This window comes from Cinclus cinclus, chromosome 37 (genome assembly GCF_963662255.1).
Source record: "Cinclus cinclus chromosome 37, bCinCin1.1, whole genome shotgun sequence".
NCBI lineage: Eukaryota > Metazoa > Chordata > Aves > Passeriformes > Cinclidae > Cinclus > Cinclus cinclus.
In genome coordinates, this window is record NC_085082.1 from 629,351 (window position 1) to 646,237 (window position 16,887).

Below are 16,887 nucleotides of genomic sequence, written 5' to 3' on the forward strand. Positions count from 1 at the left end.
CCCCCCCCCCCCCCCCCAAAAAAAAAAACATCAGGGGAACCCCCCCAAAAAAAAAAAAATTAAAATAAAATCAGGGGAATCCCCCCCAAAAAAAAAAATCAGGGGAATCCCCCCAAAAAAAAAAAAAATCAGGGGAAACCCCCCCCCCCCAAAAAAAAAAATTAAAATAAAATCAGGGGCCCCCCCCAAAAAAAAAAATTAAAATAAAATCAGGGGAACCCCCCCAAAAAAAAAACATCAGGGGAACCCCCCCCCCAAAAACATAAAAAAATTAAAATAAAATCAGGGGAAGTGTCCCCCCCCCCCCCCAAAAAAAAAAAAAACATCAGGGGAACCCCCCCTCCCAAAAAAAAAAACCATCAGGGGAACCCCCCCCCCCAAAAATCTCCTGAGCCCCCCCCTAAAAAAATCTCCTGGGGGGACCCCAAATTCCACCCCTGGGGGTGGTGGGGGGGGAGGGATCCTAAATTTCTTCAGGGGGGATCCCCAAATTTTTTTTTTTTTTTTTTTTTGGGGGGGGGGTCTGGGACCCCTCTCTCCCCCCCCCCCCCCCCCAAAAAAAAAAAATGAAATAATTTTGGGGTGTGAGCCCAGCTGGAGCTGATCGGGCACAGCGTGTTCGACTTCGTGCACCCCTGCGACCACGAGGAGCTGCAGGACGTGCTCAGCCCCCGGCAGGGTGAGACCCCTCCCCAAATTCCTGTCACCCCCTCCCCAAAAATCCGGGACCCCCCCAAAAAAAAATAACCCGGGGTTTCCCGAATATTCCTGAGATTCCCCCTCCCCAAAATAAACCTCTGCCTGTCCCCAAAAATAGCCCTAAATAATTCCTGAGCTCTCGGCAGGGTGAGACCCCTCCCCAAATTCCTGTCACCCCCTCCCCAAAAATCCGGGACCCCCCCAAAAAAAAATAACCCCGGGGTTTCCCGAATATTCCTGAGATTCCCCCTCCCCAAAATAAACCTCTGCCTGTCCCCAAAAATAGCCCTAAATAATTCCTGAGCTCTCGGTAGGGTGAGACCCCTCCCCAAATTCCTGTCACCCCCATCAGACCCTTGGGACCCCTCCCCAAACCCCTGGGACCCCCAGATCTCGGGATCCCCCAATTCCCTGACTCCTGTGACCCCCCCCCCACGACCCCTGTGACCCCTCCCCAAATTCCTGTGACTCCCCCCTGACCACTGAGACCCCTCCCCAAATTCCTCTCACCCCCATCAGACCCCTGGGACCCCTCCCCAAATTCCTGTCACCATCCCCCCCCCTCCCCAAAAATCCGGGACCCCCCCAAAAAAAAATAACCCCGGGGTTCCCCAAATATTCCTGAGATTCCCCCTCCCCAAAATAAACCTCTGCCTGTCCCCAAAAATAGCCCTAAATAATTCCTGAGCTCTCGGTAGGGTGAGACCCCTCCCCAAATTCCTGTCACCCCCTTCAGAACCCCGAGACCCCCCCCCCGACCTCTGGGACCCCTCCCCAAATTCCTGTCACCCCCTTCAGAACCCCGAGACCACCCCCCGACCCCTGGGACCCCTCCCCAAATTCCTGTCACCCCCTTCAGAACCCCGAGACCCCCCCCCCCGACCTCTGGGACCCCTCCCCAAATTCCTGTCACCCCCTTCAGAACCCCGAGACCCCCCCCCCCGACCTCTGGGACCCCTCCCCAAATTCCTGTCACCCCCTTCAGAACCCCGAGACCCCCCCCCCGACCTCTGGGACCCCTCCCCAAATTCCTGTCACCCCCTTCAGAACCCCGAGACCCCCCCACGACCCCTGGGACCCCTCCCCAAATTCCTGTCACCCCCTCCCCAAAAATCCGGGACCCCCCCAAAAAAAAATAACCCCGGGGTCCCCTGAATATTCCTGAGACCCCCTCCCCAAAATAAACCTCTGCCTGTCCCCAAAAATAGCCCTAAATAATTCCTGAGCTCTCGGTAGGGTGAGACCCCTCCCCAAATTCCTGTCACCCCCATCAGACCCTTGGGACCCCTCCCCAAACTCCTGGGACCCCCAGATCTCAGGATCCCCCAATTCCCTGACTCCTGTGACCCCCCCCCCACGACCCCTGGGACCCCTCCCCAAATTCCTGTGACTCCCCCCTGACCACTGAGACCCCTCCCCAAATTCCTCTCACCCCCCTCAGACCCCTGGGACCCCTCCCCAAATTCCTGTCACCCCTCCCCAAACCCCTGAGACCCCTCCCCAAATTCCTCTCACCCTCCTCAGACCCCTGGGACCCCTCCCCAAATTCCTGTGATTCCCCCCGACCCCTGTGACCCCTCCCCAAATTCCTGTGATTCCCCCCTGACCACTGAGACCCCTCCCCAAATTCCTCTCACCCTCCTCAGACCCTTGGGACCCCTCCCCAAATTCCTGTGACTCCCCCCTGACCCCTGTGACCCCTCCCCAAATTCCTGTGACTCCCCCCTGACCCCTGGGACCCCTCCCCAAATTCCTGTGACTCCCCCCTGACCACTGAGACCCCTCCCCAAATTCCTCTCACCCCCCTCAGACCCCTGGGACCCCTCCCCAAATTCCTGTCACCCCTCCCCAAACCCCTGTGACCCCTCCCCAAATTCCTCTCATCCCCCTCAGACCCCTGGGACCCCTCCCCAAATTCCTGTCACCCCTCCCCAAACCCCTGAGACCCCTCCCCAAATTCCTCTCACCCTCCTCAGACCCTTGGGACCCCTCCCCAAACCCCTGGGACCCCCAGATCTCGGGATCCCCCAATTCCCTGACTCCTGTCACCCCCCCCCTCCACGACCCCTGGGACCCCTCCCCAAATTCCTGTGACTCCCCCCTGACCCCTGTGACCCCTCCCCAAATTCCTGCGACTCCCCCCTGACCCCTGTGACCCCTCCCCAAATTCCTGCGACTCCCCCCTGACCCCTGTGACCCCTCCCCAAATTCCTGTGACTCCCCCCTGACCCCTGGGACCCCTCCCCAAATTCCTGTGACTCCCCCCTGACCACTGAGACCCCTCCCCAAATTCCTCTCACCCCCCTCAGACCCCTGGGACCCCTCCCCAAATTCCTGTCACCCCACCCCAAACCCCTGGGACCCCTCCCCAAATTCCTGTCACCCCTCCCCAAACCCCTGTGACCCCTCCCCAAATTCCTCTCACCCTCCTCAGACCCTTGGGACCCCTCCCCAAACCCCTGGGACCCCCAGATCTCGGGATCCCCCAATTCCCTGACTCCTGTCACCCCCCTCCACGACCCCTGGGACCCCTCCCCAAATTCCAGGGGGTCCCCGGAGGAGGGGGGAGCGCTCGGGCCGCAGTTTCTCCCTGCGCATGAAGAGCACCCTGACCGGGCGTGGGCGCTGCCTCAACCTCAAAGCGGCGTCCTGGAAGGTGGGAGGGGATTTTGGGGGACATTTTTGGGAAATTTTGGGGTTATCTGGGGACACTGGGGACATTCTGGGGAGATTTTAGGGAGATTTTGGGGAGATTTTGGGGAGATTTTGGGGAGATTTTGGGGAGATTTTGGGGTCATTTGGGGACATTTTGAGGTTATTTGGGGACATTGGGGACATTTTTGGACATTTTGGGGACAATTTGGGGACATTTTGGGGATTTTGGGGTGAAATCCTGGGATCTTCCTTTGGGATTTCTGGGTTAATTTTGGGGTGAAATCCCAGCATCTTCCTTTGGGATTTCTGGGTGAAATCCCGGGATTTTCCTTTGGGATTTCTGGGTGAAATCCCGGGATTTTCCTTTGGGATTTCTGGGGTGAAATCCCAGGATTTTCCCTGGTGATTTCTGGGTGAAATTCCAGGATTTTCCTTTGGGATTTCTGGGGTGAAATCCCAGGATTTTCCCTGACGATTTCTGGATGAAATCCCGGGATTTTCCTTGGGGATTTCGGGGTGAATTTTGGGGTGAAATCCCGGGATCTTCCTTTGGGATTTCTGGGGTGAAATCCCGGAATTTTCCCTGACCATTTCTGGGGTGAAATCCCGGGATTTTTCCCTGACCATTTCTGGGGTGAAATCCCGGGATTTGTCCCTGACCATTTCTGGGGTGAAATCCCGGAATTTTCCCTGACCATTTCTGGGGTGAAATCCCGGGATTTTTCCCTGACCATTTCTGGGGTGAAATCCCGGGATTTTTCCCTGACCATTTCTGGGGTGAAATCCGGGATTTTTCCCTGACCATTTCTGGATGAAATCCCGGGATTTTCCTTGGGGATTTCGGGGTGAATTTTGGGGTGAAATCCCGGGATCTTCCTTTGGGATTTCTGGGGTGAAATCCCGGAATTTTCCCTGACCATTTCTGGGGTGAAATCCCGGAATTTTCCCTGACCATTTCTGGGGTGAAATCCCGGGATTTTTCCCTGACCATTTCTGGGGTGAAATCCCGGGATTTTTCCCTGACCATTTCTGGGGTGAAATCCCGGGATTTTTCCCTGACCATTTCTGGGGTGAAATCCCGGGATTTTTCCCTGACCATTTCTGGATGAAATCCCGGGATTTTCCTTGGGGATTTCGGGGTGAATTTTGGGGTGAAATCCCGGGATCTTCCTTTGGGATTTCTGGGGTGAAATCCCGGAATTTTCCCTGACCATTTCTGGGGTGAAATCCCGGTATTTTCCCTGACCATTTCTGGGGTGAAATCCCGGGATTTTTCCCTGACCATTTCTGGGGTGAAATCCCGGGATTTTTCCCTGACCATTTCTGGGGTGAAATCCCGGGATTTTTCCCTGACCATTTCTGGACTGTTTTTCATCTCCGTCCCCCTCCCCATTCCCCGCAGGTCCTGCACTGCACGGGACACATGAGGACGTACTCGGGGTCGGGGGGCGGCGATCCCCCCCTGCGCTGCCTGGTTCTGATCTGCGAGGCCATCCCGCACCCCGGGGCCATCGAGGCCCCTTTGGGATCGGGAACCGTCCTCACCCGCCACTCCATGGACATGAAGTTCACTTATTGCGATGACAGGTTGGGGATTCACCCGCCACCCACAAAAAAAAAAAAAAAAACAAATAACCCAAAAAAACCCAAAAAAAACCCAAAAAAACACCAAAAAACAAAAAAAAAAAAAAAAAGACAACAGAAGGAAAAAAAAAAAAAAAAAAAAAAAAAAGCTCGTCCCTGAAATCCCCCAGGGAACCCCTCGGGATCAATCCCGAAATCCCAAAAGAACCCCTTGGGATTTCATCGCAAAATCCCGAAGGAACCCATAAGGATTGACCCCAAAATCCCCAAGGAATCAATTTAGATTGACCCCAAAATCCCCCAAGGAACCCCTCGGGATCAATCCCGAAATCCCCAAAGAACCCCTCGGGATTTCACCCCAAAATCCCCAAGGACCCTGTAAGGATTGACTTCAAAATCCCCAAGGAATCCATTTGGATTTCACCCCAAAATCCCCAAAGAACCCCTTGGGATTGACCCCAAAATCCCCAAGGAACCCCTCAGGATTCAACCCAAAATTTCACCCCAAAATCCCCAAGGAATCCATTTGGATCGATCCCGAAATCCCCAAAGATTCCCCCAGGATTCCACCCCAAAATCCCCAAAGAGCCCCCCAGGATTTCACCCCAAAATCCCCAAAGATTCCCTCAGGATTTCACCCCAAAATCCCCAAGGAACCCCTTGGGATTGACCCCAAAATCCCCAAGGAACCCCTCAGGATTCAACCCAAAATTTCACCCCAAAATCCCCAAGGAATCCATTTGGATCGATCCCGAAATCCCCAAAGAATCCCCCAGGATTTCACCCCAAAATCCCCAAAGAGCCCCCCAGGATTTCACCCCAAAATCCCCAAAGATTCCCTCAGGATTTCACCCCAAAATCCCCAAGGAACCCCTTGGGATTGACCCCAAAATCCCCAAGGAACCCCTCAGGATTCAACCCAAAATTTCACCCCAAAATCCCCAAGGAATCCATTTGGATCGATCCCGAAATCCCCAAAGAATCCCCCAGGATTCCACCCCAAAATCCCCAAAGAGCCCCCCAGGATTTCACCCCAAAATCCGGGTTGTGGGGTCAGATCGATTTTGGGGTGTCCCCCCCCGATAATTTTGGGGTGCAGGATCGGGGAGGTGGCCGGGTACCACCCCGAGGAGCTCCTGGGTTGTTCCCTCTACGAGTTCGTCCACGCGCTCGACTCCAACACCCTGAGCCGGAGCGTCCACACCCGTGAGTGCCCCGAACCCCAAAATCCGCCCGGGAATCCCAAAATCCGCCCGGGAACCCCAAAATCTGCCCGGGAATCCCAAAATCCCCTCCAGAAAGCCAAAATCCACCTGGGAACCCCAAAATCCACCTGGGAACCCCAAAATCCACCTGGGAACCCCAAAATCCGCCCGGGAATCCCAAAATCCCCTCCAGAAACCCAAAATCCACCCGGGAACCCCAAAATCCACATTGGAATTTCACAAAATTCACCTGAAAACCCCAAAAAAATCACCTCAGACACCCCAAATCCCACAAGTGATACCCCAATGTACACCCCAAATCTCACCCTGAACACCCCAAATCCCCTCTGGACACCCCAAACCCCCCCCAGGACACCCCAAACCTCACTTTGGACACCCCAAACCCCCCCCAGGACACCCCAAACCTCCTCTGGACACCCCAAACCCCACCCTGGACACCCCAAACCCCACCCTGAACACCCCAAACCTCACTTTGGACACCCCAAACCCCACCCTGGACACCCCAAACCCCACCCTGAACACCCCAAACCCCCTCTGGACACCCCAAACCCCACCCTGGACACCCCAAATCCCACCCTGGACACCCCAAACACCACCCTGGACACCCCAAACCTCACTTTGGACACCCCAAACCTCACTTTGGACACCCCAAACCCCACCCTGAACACCCCAAACCCCACCCTGGACACCCCAAACCCCACCCTGAACACCCCAAACCTCACTTTGGACACCCCAAACCCCACCCAGGACACCCCAAACCCCACCCTGGACACCCCAAACCTCACTTTGGACACCCCAAACCCCACCCTGGACACCCCAAACCCCACCCTGGACACCCCAAACCCCCTCTGGACACCCCAAACCCCACTCTGGACACCCCAAACCCCACCCTGGACACCCCAAACCCCCTCTGGACACCCCAAACCCCACTCTGCACACCTCAAACCCCACCCTGGACACCCCAACCCCCCCCCCCGAACACCCCAAACCCCACCCTGGACACCCGAAACCCCACCCAGGACACCCCAAAACCCCCTCTGGACACCCCAAACCCCAACCTGGACACCCCAAACCCCACCCTGGACACCCCAAACCCCCTCTGGACACCCCAAACCCCACTCTGGACACCCCAAACCCCACCCTGAACACCCCAAATCCCCTCTGGACACCCCAAACCCCCCCCAGGACACCCCAAACCTCACTTTGGACACCCCAAACCCCCCCCAGGACACCCCAAACCTCCTCTGGACACCCCAAACCCCACCCTGGACACCCCAAACCCCACCCTGAACACCCCAAACCTCACTTTGGACACCCCAAACCCCACCCTGGACACCCCAAACCCCACCCTGAACACCCCAAACCCCCTCTGGACACCCCAAACCCCACCCTGGACACCCCAAATCCCACCCTGGACACCCCAAACACCACCCTGGACACCCCAAACCTCACTTTGGACACCCCAAACCCCACCCAGGACACCCCAAACCCCACCCTGGACACCCCAAACCTCACTTTGGACACCCCAAACCTCACTTTGGACACCCCAAACCCCACCCTGAACACCCCAAACCCCACCCTGGACACCCCAAACCCCACCCTGAACACCCCAAACCTCACTTTGGACACCCCAAACCCCACCCAGGACACCCCAAACCCCACCCTGGACACCCCAAACCTCACTTTGGACACCCCAAACCCCAACCTGGACACCCCAAACCCCACCCTGGACACCCCAAACCCCCTCTGGACACCCCAAACCCCACTCTGGACACCCCAAACCCCACCCTGGACACCCCAAACCCCCTCTGGACACCCCAAACCCCACTCTGCACACCTCAAACCCCACCCTGGACACCCCAACCCCCCCCCCCGAACACCCCAAACCCCACCCTGGACACCCGAAACCCCACCCAGGACACCCCAAAACCCCCTCTGGACACCCCAAACCCCACCCTGGACACCCCAAACCTCACTTTGGACACCCCAAACCCCATCCTGGACACCCCAAACCCCACGCTGGACACCCCAAACCTCACTTTGGACACCCCAAACCCCACTCTGGACACCCCAAATCCCACCCTGGACACCCGAAACCCCACCCAGGACACCCCAAAACCCCACCCAGGACATCCCAAAACCCCCCCTGGACACCCCAAACCCCACCCTGGACACCCCAAATCCCCCCCCGGACACCCCAAACCCCCCCCCGGACACCCCAAACCCCACTCTGGACACCCCAAACCCCACTCTGGACACCCCACACCCCCCCCCGGACACCCCAAACCCCCCCCCGGTGACCCCCGGGCTGTCCCCCCGCAGTGCTGAGCAAGGGCCAGGCGGTCACGAGCCACTATCGGTTCCTGGCCAAGCGCGGGGGGTTCCTGTGGGCTCAGACCCAGGCCACCGTCATGGGCGGGGGGCGAGCGGCCCCCGAGGGCATCGTGTGTCTGCACTTCGTGCTCAGGTGGGGACTGGGGACAGTGGGGACGGGGTTGGGGACAGTGGGGGATATTGGGGGGATTGGGGGACACTGGGGGGATTGGGGATATTGGGGGGATTGGGGGACACTGGGGGGATTGGGGATATTGGGGGGATTGGGGGACACTGGGGGGATTGGAGGGATTGGGGATATTGGGGACATTGGGGGGATTGGGGATATTGGGGGACACTGGGGGATATTGGGGGGATTGGGGGATATTGGGGATATTGGGGGGATTGGGGGACACTGGGGGGATTGGAGGGATTGGGGATATTGGGGGACACTGGGGGATATTGGGGGACACTGGGGGATATTGGGGGGATTGGGGACATTGGGGGGATTGGGGGATATTGGGGGGATTGGGGATATTGGGGGACACTGGGGGATATTGGGGGGATATTGGGGGGATTGGGGGATTGGGGACATTGGGGACATTGGGGGGATTGGGGGATATTGGGGGGATTGGGGATATTGGGGACATTGGGGACATTGGGGGGATTGGGGGATATTGGGGGGATTGGGGGACACTGGGGGGATTGGGGATATTGGGGGACATTGGGGACATTGGGGGGATTGGGGGATATTGGGGGGATTGGGGATATTGGGGGACACTGGGGGATATTGGGGGGATTGGGGGATATTGGGGACATTGGGGACATTGGGGACATTGGGGGATATTGGGGATATTTGGGATATTGGGGACATTGGGGACATTTGGGGGGATTGGGGACACTGGGGGGATTGGGGGTTTGGGGGATATTGGGGACATTTTGGGGACATTTGGGACATTGGGGACATTGGGGGGATTGGGGACATTTAAGGACATTGGGGATATTGGGGACACTGGGGACACTGGGGGATATTGGCGACATTTTGGGGACATTGGAGGACATTGGGGACATTGGGGGGACATTAAGGACCCCTCACGGGAATTTGGGGACACCCCCCGCCCTTCCCCGCCCCCCAAATACTGACGCCCCCTCCCCCAGCCGCGTGGAGCAGCGCGGGCTCGTTCTGTCCCTGGAGCAAACCCAACGCCGAGATTTTGGGGGTGGGGGTCGCCGACCCCCTCCCCCCACCCCCACCAACGACCCCCCCCCGGACGCTGTGCTCGACCTCAGCCTCGGTGCGGACCAGTTGGGAACTGGGAGATACTGGGAGAGACTGGGAAAAGGGGGGGGGGGGGGGGGGGGGTGGGGGTGGGGAAATTTGGGGGTTCCTGGGTGGGGTTTGGGGGTCCCTGAAGGGGTTTGAGGGTTCTGGGGGGGGCTTTGGGGGGTGCTGGGGGTGGTGTTGGGGTCCCCTGAGGGGTCTGGGGGGGAGTCCTGGGGTTATTTTGGGGATTTTTGGGAGGGGTCTCACCCTCCTGTCCCCCCAGTGCTGGAGATCCTGGGATTATTTTGGGGATTTTTTCGGGGGTCTCACCCTTTCCTCCCCCCCAGGTGTGGGGGTCCCGGGGGTCCTGGGATTATTTTGGGGATTTTTTCGGGGGTCTCACCCTTTTCTCCCCCCCAGGTTTGGGGGTCCCGGGGGTCCTGGGATTATTTTGGGGATTTTTTCGGGGGTCTCACCCTTTTCTCCCCCCCCAGGTTTGGGGGTCCTGGGATTATTTTGGGGATTTTTTCGGGGGTCTCACCCTTTTCTCCCCCCCCAGGTTTGGGGGTCCTGGGATTATTTTGGGGATTTTTTCGGGGGTCTCACCCTTTTCTCCCCCCCAGGTTTGGGGGTCCCGGGGGTCCTGGGATTATTTTGGGGATTTTTTCGGGGGTCTCACCCTTTCCTCCCCCCCAGGTGTGGGGGTCCCGGGGGTCCTGGGATTATTTTGGGGATTTTTTCGGGGGTCTCACCCTTTCCTCCCCCCCCAGGTTTGGGGGTCCCGGGGGTCCTGGGATTATTTTGGGGATTTTTTCGGGGGTCTCACCCTTTCCTCCCCCTCAGGTGTGGGGGTCCCGGGGGTCCTGGCCTTCGTGCGCCCCTCCCACATTCCCGAGGCCGTGCTGCAGAGGGACCCCCGACGTTTCTGCTCCCCCGAACTCATCCGGCTCCTCGCCCCCATTTTTGACCCCCCCCCGACGACCCCCACCCCCCCACGCCGCCCCCGAAGCCCCTCCCCGGTGAGTCCCCAAAATTTTGGGGTTTTTTTTGTTTTTTTTTTTAAGGGGGGTGTTGGGGAGGTTTTATATGGGGGGGTTTGGAGGGGAGATTTTGGGTCTGGGGGAAGGGGGGGGGTTGGGGAGGGTCTGGGGGGTTCTGGGTGAGCTTGGGGGGTCTGGGGTGAGGTTTTTTGGGGTGGTCTGGGGGATTTTGGGGGTTCTATGGGGTGTTGGAGGGAGATTTAGGGTCTGGGGGGGGGTTTGGGGTAGGTTTTTTGGGGGGGTTGGGGGGTTCTGGGTGAGTCTGGGGGTTCTGGAGGGGTTCTGGGGGGTCTGGTTTGGGTTTTGGGGGGGTCCGGGATGGTTCTGGGGGGGGTCTGGGGGCCTTTTTGGGGTGCTCTGCGGGAGTTCTGGGGGGTTCTATGGGGTCGTGGAATTTTTTTTTTTTTGGGGGGGGGGAATTTTGAGTCTGGGGGTGGTTCTGGGGCGTCTTGGGTGGGTTTTTGGGGTGGTCTGGGGGATTTTCAAGGGAGGTTTTGGGATTTGGGGGAATTTTGGGGGGTCTGGGGCAGGTTTGGTTTTTTTGGGGGGGGAGGGGGTTCTGTGGGTCTGGGGTCACTCTGGGGGATCCCAGAGAGGTCTGGGCGTTTTTGGTGTCTTGGGGTTTTTTGGGGTCTGGAGGTTTTTTGGGGTCTGGAGGTTTTTGGTGTCTTGGGGTTTTTTGGGGTCTGGAGGTTTTTTGGGGTCTGGGGATTTTTTTGGGGTCTGGGGGTCCATGGCTGTGCCCTGTCCCCCCCCCCCCCCCCTCCCCAGCCCCCCAGGGACAAACTGGTGCTGCAGGTGCAGAAAATTTTTGGGGGGAGCCGCGGCCCCGGCACCGCCCTGCAGGTAAAGGGGGGGAGGGGGAGGGAAGTGGGGACCCTCCTGGGGCCCCCCACCCCAAATGTCGATCCCGTAAGTGGGAGGAGACCCCAGATCCTGACCCCAAATTCCAACACCAAATCCCATCCCATAAACAGAAGGAGACCCCAAACTCCTCCCCCAGACCCCGACCCCAAATCCCATCCCGTAAATGGAAAGGGACCCCAAAGCCCGACCCCAAATCCCATCCTGTAAATGGAAAGGGACCCCAAACCCTGACCCCAAATCCCATCCCGTAAATGGAAAGGGACCCCAAAGCCCGACCCCAAATCCCATCCCGTAAATGGAAAGGGACCCCAAAGCCCGACCCCAAATCCCATCCCATAAATGGAAAGGGACCCCAAACCCCGACCCCAAATCCCATCCCGTAAATGGAAAGGGACCCCAAAGCCCGACCCCAAATCCCATCCCGTAAATGGAAAGGGACCCCAAAGCCCGACCCCAAATCCCATCCCGTAAATGGAAAGGGACCCCAAACCCCGACCCCAAATCCCATCCTGTAAATGGAAAGGGACCCCAAACCCCGACCCCAAATCCCATCCTGTAAATGGAAAGGGACCCCAAAGCCCGACCCCAAATCCCATCCTGTAAATGGAAAGGGACCCCAAACCCCGACCCCAAATCCCATCCTGTAAATGGAAAGGGACCCCAAAGCCCGACCCCAAATCCCATCCTGTAAATGGAAAGGGACCCCAAAGCCCGACCCCAAATCCCATCCTGTAAATGGAAAGGGACCCCAAAGCCCGACCCCAAATCCCATCCCGTAAATGGAAAGGGACCCCAAAGCCCGACCCCAAATCCCATCCCATAAATGGAAAGGGACCCCAAAGCCCGACCCCAAATCCCATCCTGTAAATGGAAAGGGACCCCAAACCCCGACCCCAAATCCCATCCTGTAAATGGAAAGGGACCCCAAACCCCGACCCCAAATTCCATCCTGTAAATGGAAAGGGACCCCAAAGCCCGACCCCAAATCCCATCCCGTAAATGGAAAGGGACCCCAAAGCCCGACCCCAAATTCCATCCCGTAAATGGAAAGGGACCCCAAAGCCCACCCCCAATACAGAGGTTTGTGGGATTCGGGGTTTGGGGTCACCCCGCACGTCCCCACGTCCCCCCAGACGTCGCCCCTGGACCTGGCCATGCTGGCCCCCTACATCCCCATGGACGGCGACTTCCAGCTGGGCGGGGCCGAACCGCAAAGGGGGCGTGGCCTGAACCACGTGGGCCACGCCCACAAAACCGAGGCCCCGCCCCCAAGGCCCAGAGCCCGCAGCTTCCCAGGACGAGGCCCCGCCCCCTCCCGGCCTGGCCACGCCCTCCCGCGCTGGGGGAGCGACCCCGCCCTCGGCCACGCCCCTCGGCCACGCCCTGCTAGGAAGAGGTGGGTGGGGATTAAGGGGTGGGGCTTGAATGAATAAGGGGAGTGGTGGGATTTGGGGTGTGGCTGGGGGCGTGGCATGGGTGCGGCATGGAAGGGGTGTGGTCTGGGCGTGGCACGGTTGTGGGTGTGGTCTGTGAGTGGCACGGTTATGGGCGTGGTCTGTGCAGGTGTGGTCTGGGTGTGACACGATTGTGGGTGTGGTCTGTGAGGTGTGGTCTGGGTGTGCCACGGTTGTGGGCGTGGTCTACGTGGGTGTGGTTGGGGTGTGACACTTGTGGACCTGGTCTGGGTGTGGCACATTTGGGGGCGTGTTCTGTGAGGGTGTGGTCTGGGTGTGGCACGATTGTGCCCAGGGTGTGGCATGGAAGTTGTGCCTGTGGGCGTGGCCATGCATTTTTGGGCGTGGATATGGTGAAGTGGGCGTGGCTTGTGAGGGTGTGGTCAGGGTGTGGCATGCAAGGCGTGGCTGGGGCGTGTCCAAGGGGGTGTGGGCGTGGCCTGTGAGAGTGTGATCATTGTGTGCGTGGTTACGATTTGTGGGCGTGGTTTCTGAGGGTGTTGTCATTGGGGTGTGGTTGTTTGTGGGCGTGGCCTGTGAGGGCGTGTCCTTGGGCGTGGCCCGACCCGTTCTCCAGGCCACGGGAGCCGAGCGCCGAGGACCCCGGAGCCCCCCTGAAACGGCCGGAGCTGGACCCACAACTGCTGCCCCCCCTCGGGCTGGTACGGGGGGACACTGGGGGGACACTGGGGGGACACTGGGGACACTGGGGGACACTGGGGGGACACTGGGGACACTGGGGGACACTGGGGGGACACTGGGGACACTGGGGGACACTGGGGGGACACTGGGGGGACACTGGGGGGACACTGGGGACACTGGGAGGGGTCAGGGGGACACTGGGGGGACACAGAGGGGACACTGGGGGACACTGGGGGGACACTGGGGGGACACTGGGGGGACACTGGGGACACTGGGGACACTGGGAGGGGTCAGGGGGACACTGGGAGGGTCAGGGGGACACTGGGGGGACATCGGGGGGACACTGGGGGACACTGGGGGACACTGAGGGGACACTGGGGACACTGGGAGGGGTCAGGGGGACACTGTGGGGACACTGGGGGGACACTGGGGGGACACTGGGGACACTGGGAGGGGTCAGGGGGACACTGGGGGGACACTGGGGGGACACTGGGGGACACTGGGGGACACTGGGGGGACACTGGGGACACTGGGAGGGGTCAGGGGGACACTGGGGGGACACTGGGGGACACTGGGGGACACTGGGGGGACACTGGGGGGACACTGGGGGACACTGGGAGAGTCAGGGGGACACTGGGGGTAAATTGGGGGATACTGGGAGGGTCAGGGGGACACAGAGGGGACACTGGGGGACACTGGGGGACACTGGGGGACACTGGGAGGGGTCACGGGGACACTGGGAGGGTCAGGGGGATACTGGGAGGACACTGGGGGGACACTGGGAGGGGTCAGGGGGACACAGAGGGGACACTGGGAGGGGTCAGGGGACACTGGGAGGGTCAGGGGGATACTGGGAGGACACTGGGGGGACACTGGGAGGGGTCAGGGGGACACAGAGGGGACACTGGGAGGGGTCACGGGACACTGGGAGGGTCAGGGGGATACTGGGAGGACACTGGGGGGATACTGGGAGGGGTCAGGGGACACTGGGGAGGGGACCCGGGCAGGTGACACAGGGACACACCGGGGGGGGGGGGTGGGGGGGGGGGGGGTGGGGAGGTAGCACCGTGTCCTGTCCCCGTTTGTCACCCACCCCCCCCTTTGTCCCCAACCCCCACCCCCCTCCAGGGGCTGCTGCTGAGTGGGGACCCCCCAGGACTGAGCCCCCCCTTGGGGCAGGAGCAGCCCCTCGGTGAGGAAGGGTGGGGGATACCCCAAAAAATGGGGAGGGGGGGGGGGGAACCAATAGTGACAGGGTCCCAAAATCTTGGGGGGGAGGGGTTTAAGCCAAAAGTGTGTGTGTGTGGGGGGGGGGGTCCCAAAATCCAAAAGGGGCTCAAATTTTGGGGGGGGGGGGGCAGAGGAACTGGGGAGGCCCCAAAATTGGGAGGGGGAGGGAGATTTGGGAGTGCCCCAAAATTTGGGGGTGGGGAGAACCTGGGGAGGCCCCCAAAAAATTGAGTGGGGGGCGGTTGGGGAGATCCCAAAATTGGGGGAGGAGGACTTGGGGGGACCCCAAAATTTGGGGGAAGAACCTGAGGAGGCCCCAATAATGGGGGGGGGGAGGGGGTTGCAGAAAGGGGACCCCAAAATTTTAGGTGAGAACTGGAAGGACCCCCACCCCAAAATTGGGGGGAGGGGGGGGAACAGCCCAATAATTTCTCTGTCCCGTCCCGTCCCCCCCCAGTGGTGCTGGCTGATGGTTTGACCCTGCCGGAGAACAATTGAGGAGGGGGCTTTGGGGGGGGGGGGTTCCCCCCCAAAAAAATCCAGAAACGACCCCACCCCCCCCCCAAATCCACTCTATTTTTTTTTTTTTTTTTTTTGGAGGGGGGGGGAGAGGGGAGGGGGTTGCACCAAAAGCCATGACCTGACCCCCACCCCTTCCAAAATTTTGGGGTGCTCCCCCCTCCAATTTGGGACCCCCAAATTCCTTCCCCCCCTCCCCTCCCCTCCCCTCCCCTCAGGGACCCCTCCCCAATTTATGATCCCTCCCCCCAAATTTTGGGGACCCTTCCCCGATCCTACCTCGGTCTATTCCACACCCCCCCCCCCCAAATTTGGTGCTTTAGGGGTCCCACTCCCCCTCTCCCCCCCCCCCCCCCAAAAAAAAATTTGGTGCTGGGGACCCCTCCCCCCACTCGGTGCTGGGCTGGAAACGCCCCCTTGGGGGGGCGGGGCTTTGTGTCCCCTCCCCCCTCCCCAAATCTGGGACCACCTCTCCCAATATCCCCCCAAAAATTCCCCGAGAGACCCCTCAGGAAGCCCCCGAGACCCCCAAAACCTCCCCAGATTCCCCCGAGACCCCCAAGTTCCACCCAAAATTCCCTCAGGAACCCCCAAGAACCCCTCAGGAAACCCCCGAGACCCCCAGGACGCCCCCCAAATTCCCTCAGGACCCCCAGGCCCCACCCCAAAATCCCCTCAGGAACCCCCTGAGACCCCCGAGACCCTCCCCAAAATCCCCCCAAGAGCCCCTCAGGAACCCCCCCGAGCCCCCTGAGACCCCCGAGACCCTCCCCAAATTCCCTCAGGACCCCCAGGCCCCACCCCAAAATCCCCTCAGGAACCCCCTGAGACCCCCGAGACCCTCCCCAAAATCCCCCCAAGAGCCCCTCAGGAACGCCCCCGAGCCCCCTGAGACCCCCGAGACCCTCCCCAAAATTCCCCCCAAGAGCCCCTCAGGAACCCCCCGGAGCCCCCTGAGACCCTCAAGACCCCACCCCAAATTTCCCCGCCCCCCTCCCGGAGCCGCTGGACCCACACGCACACCCCCCCCCCCTCCCCTCCCCCACCCTGCTGCTTTGGGGGGGGTCCCTGTACGACCCCCCCCCCTCCCCCCGCGGTGTCACCACAGTGTCACCTCCCCCCCGCCCCCCACCTTTGCTGTCCCCACCCCCCACATAAACCCGCTCTGAAACCACCGCGGGCTCCGGCTGTGACTGGGGGGGGGGGGGGACACTGGGGACATTTTGGGGGGACACGGGGGGTGATGGGGACATTGGGGACATTGGGGACATTGGGGATATTGGGGACATTGGGGACATTTTGGGGACACTGGGGAATTGGGGACATTGGGGATATTGGGGACATTTTGGGGACATTGGGGGACTTTGGGGGGATTGGGGGGATTGGGGACATTG

General features: G+C 59.9%; 1 protein-coding gene across 1 annotated transcript; it reads left to right on the forward strand.

The window, feature by feature from the left end:
• Positions 1-588: 588 nt before the first annotated feature.
• NPAS1 (neuronal PAS domain protein 1) lies at positions 589-13,081 on the forward strand (the record flags this gene model as incomplete). The annotated part of the gene is made up of 9 exons (XM_062512446.1): positions 589-679; positions 3,246-3,355; positions 4,757-4,941; positions 6,038-6,144; positions 8,487-8,631; positions 9,636-9,772; positions 10,585-10,760; positions 11,553-11,693; positions 12,782-13,081. Coding segments are annotated over 9 exons (1,392 nt in total), but the record flags the coding sequence as incomplete, so codon positions are not given.
• Between the last annotated feature and the right edge of the window lie 3,806 nt (positions 13,082-16,887).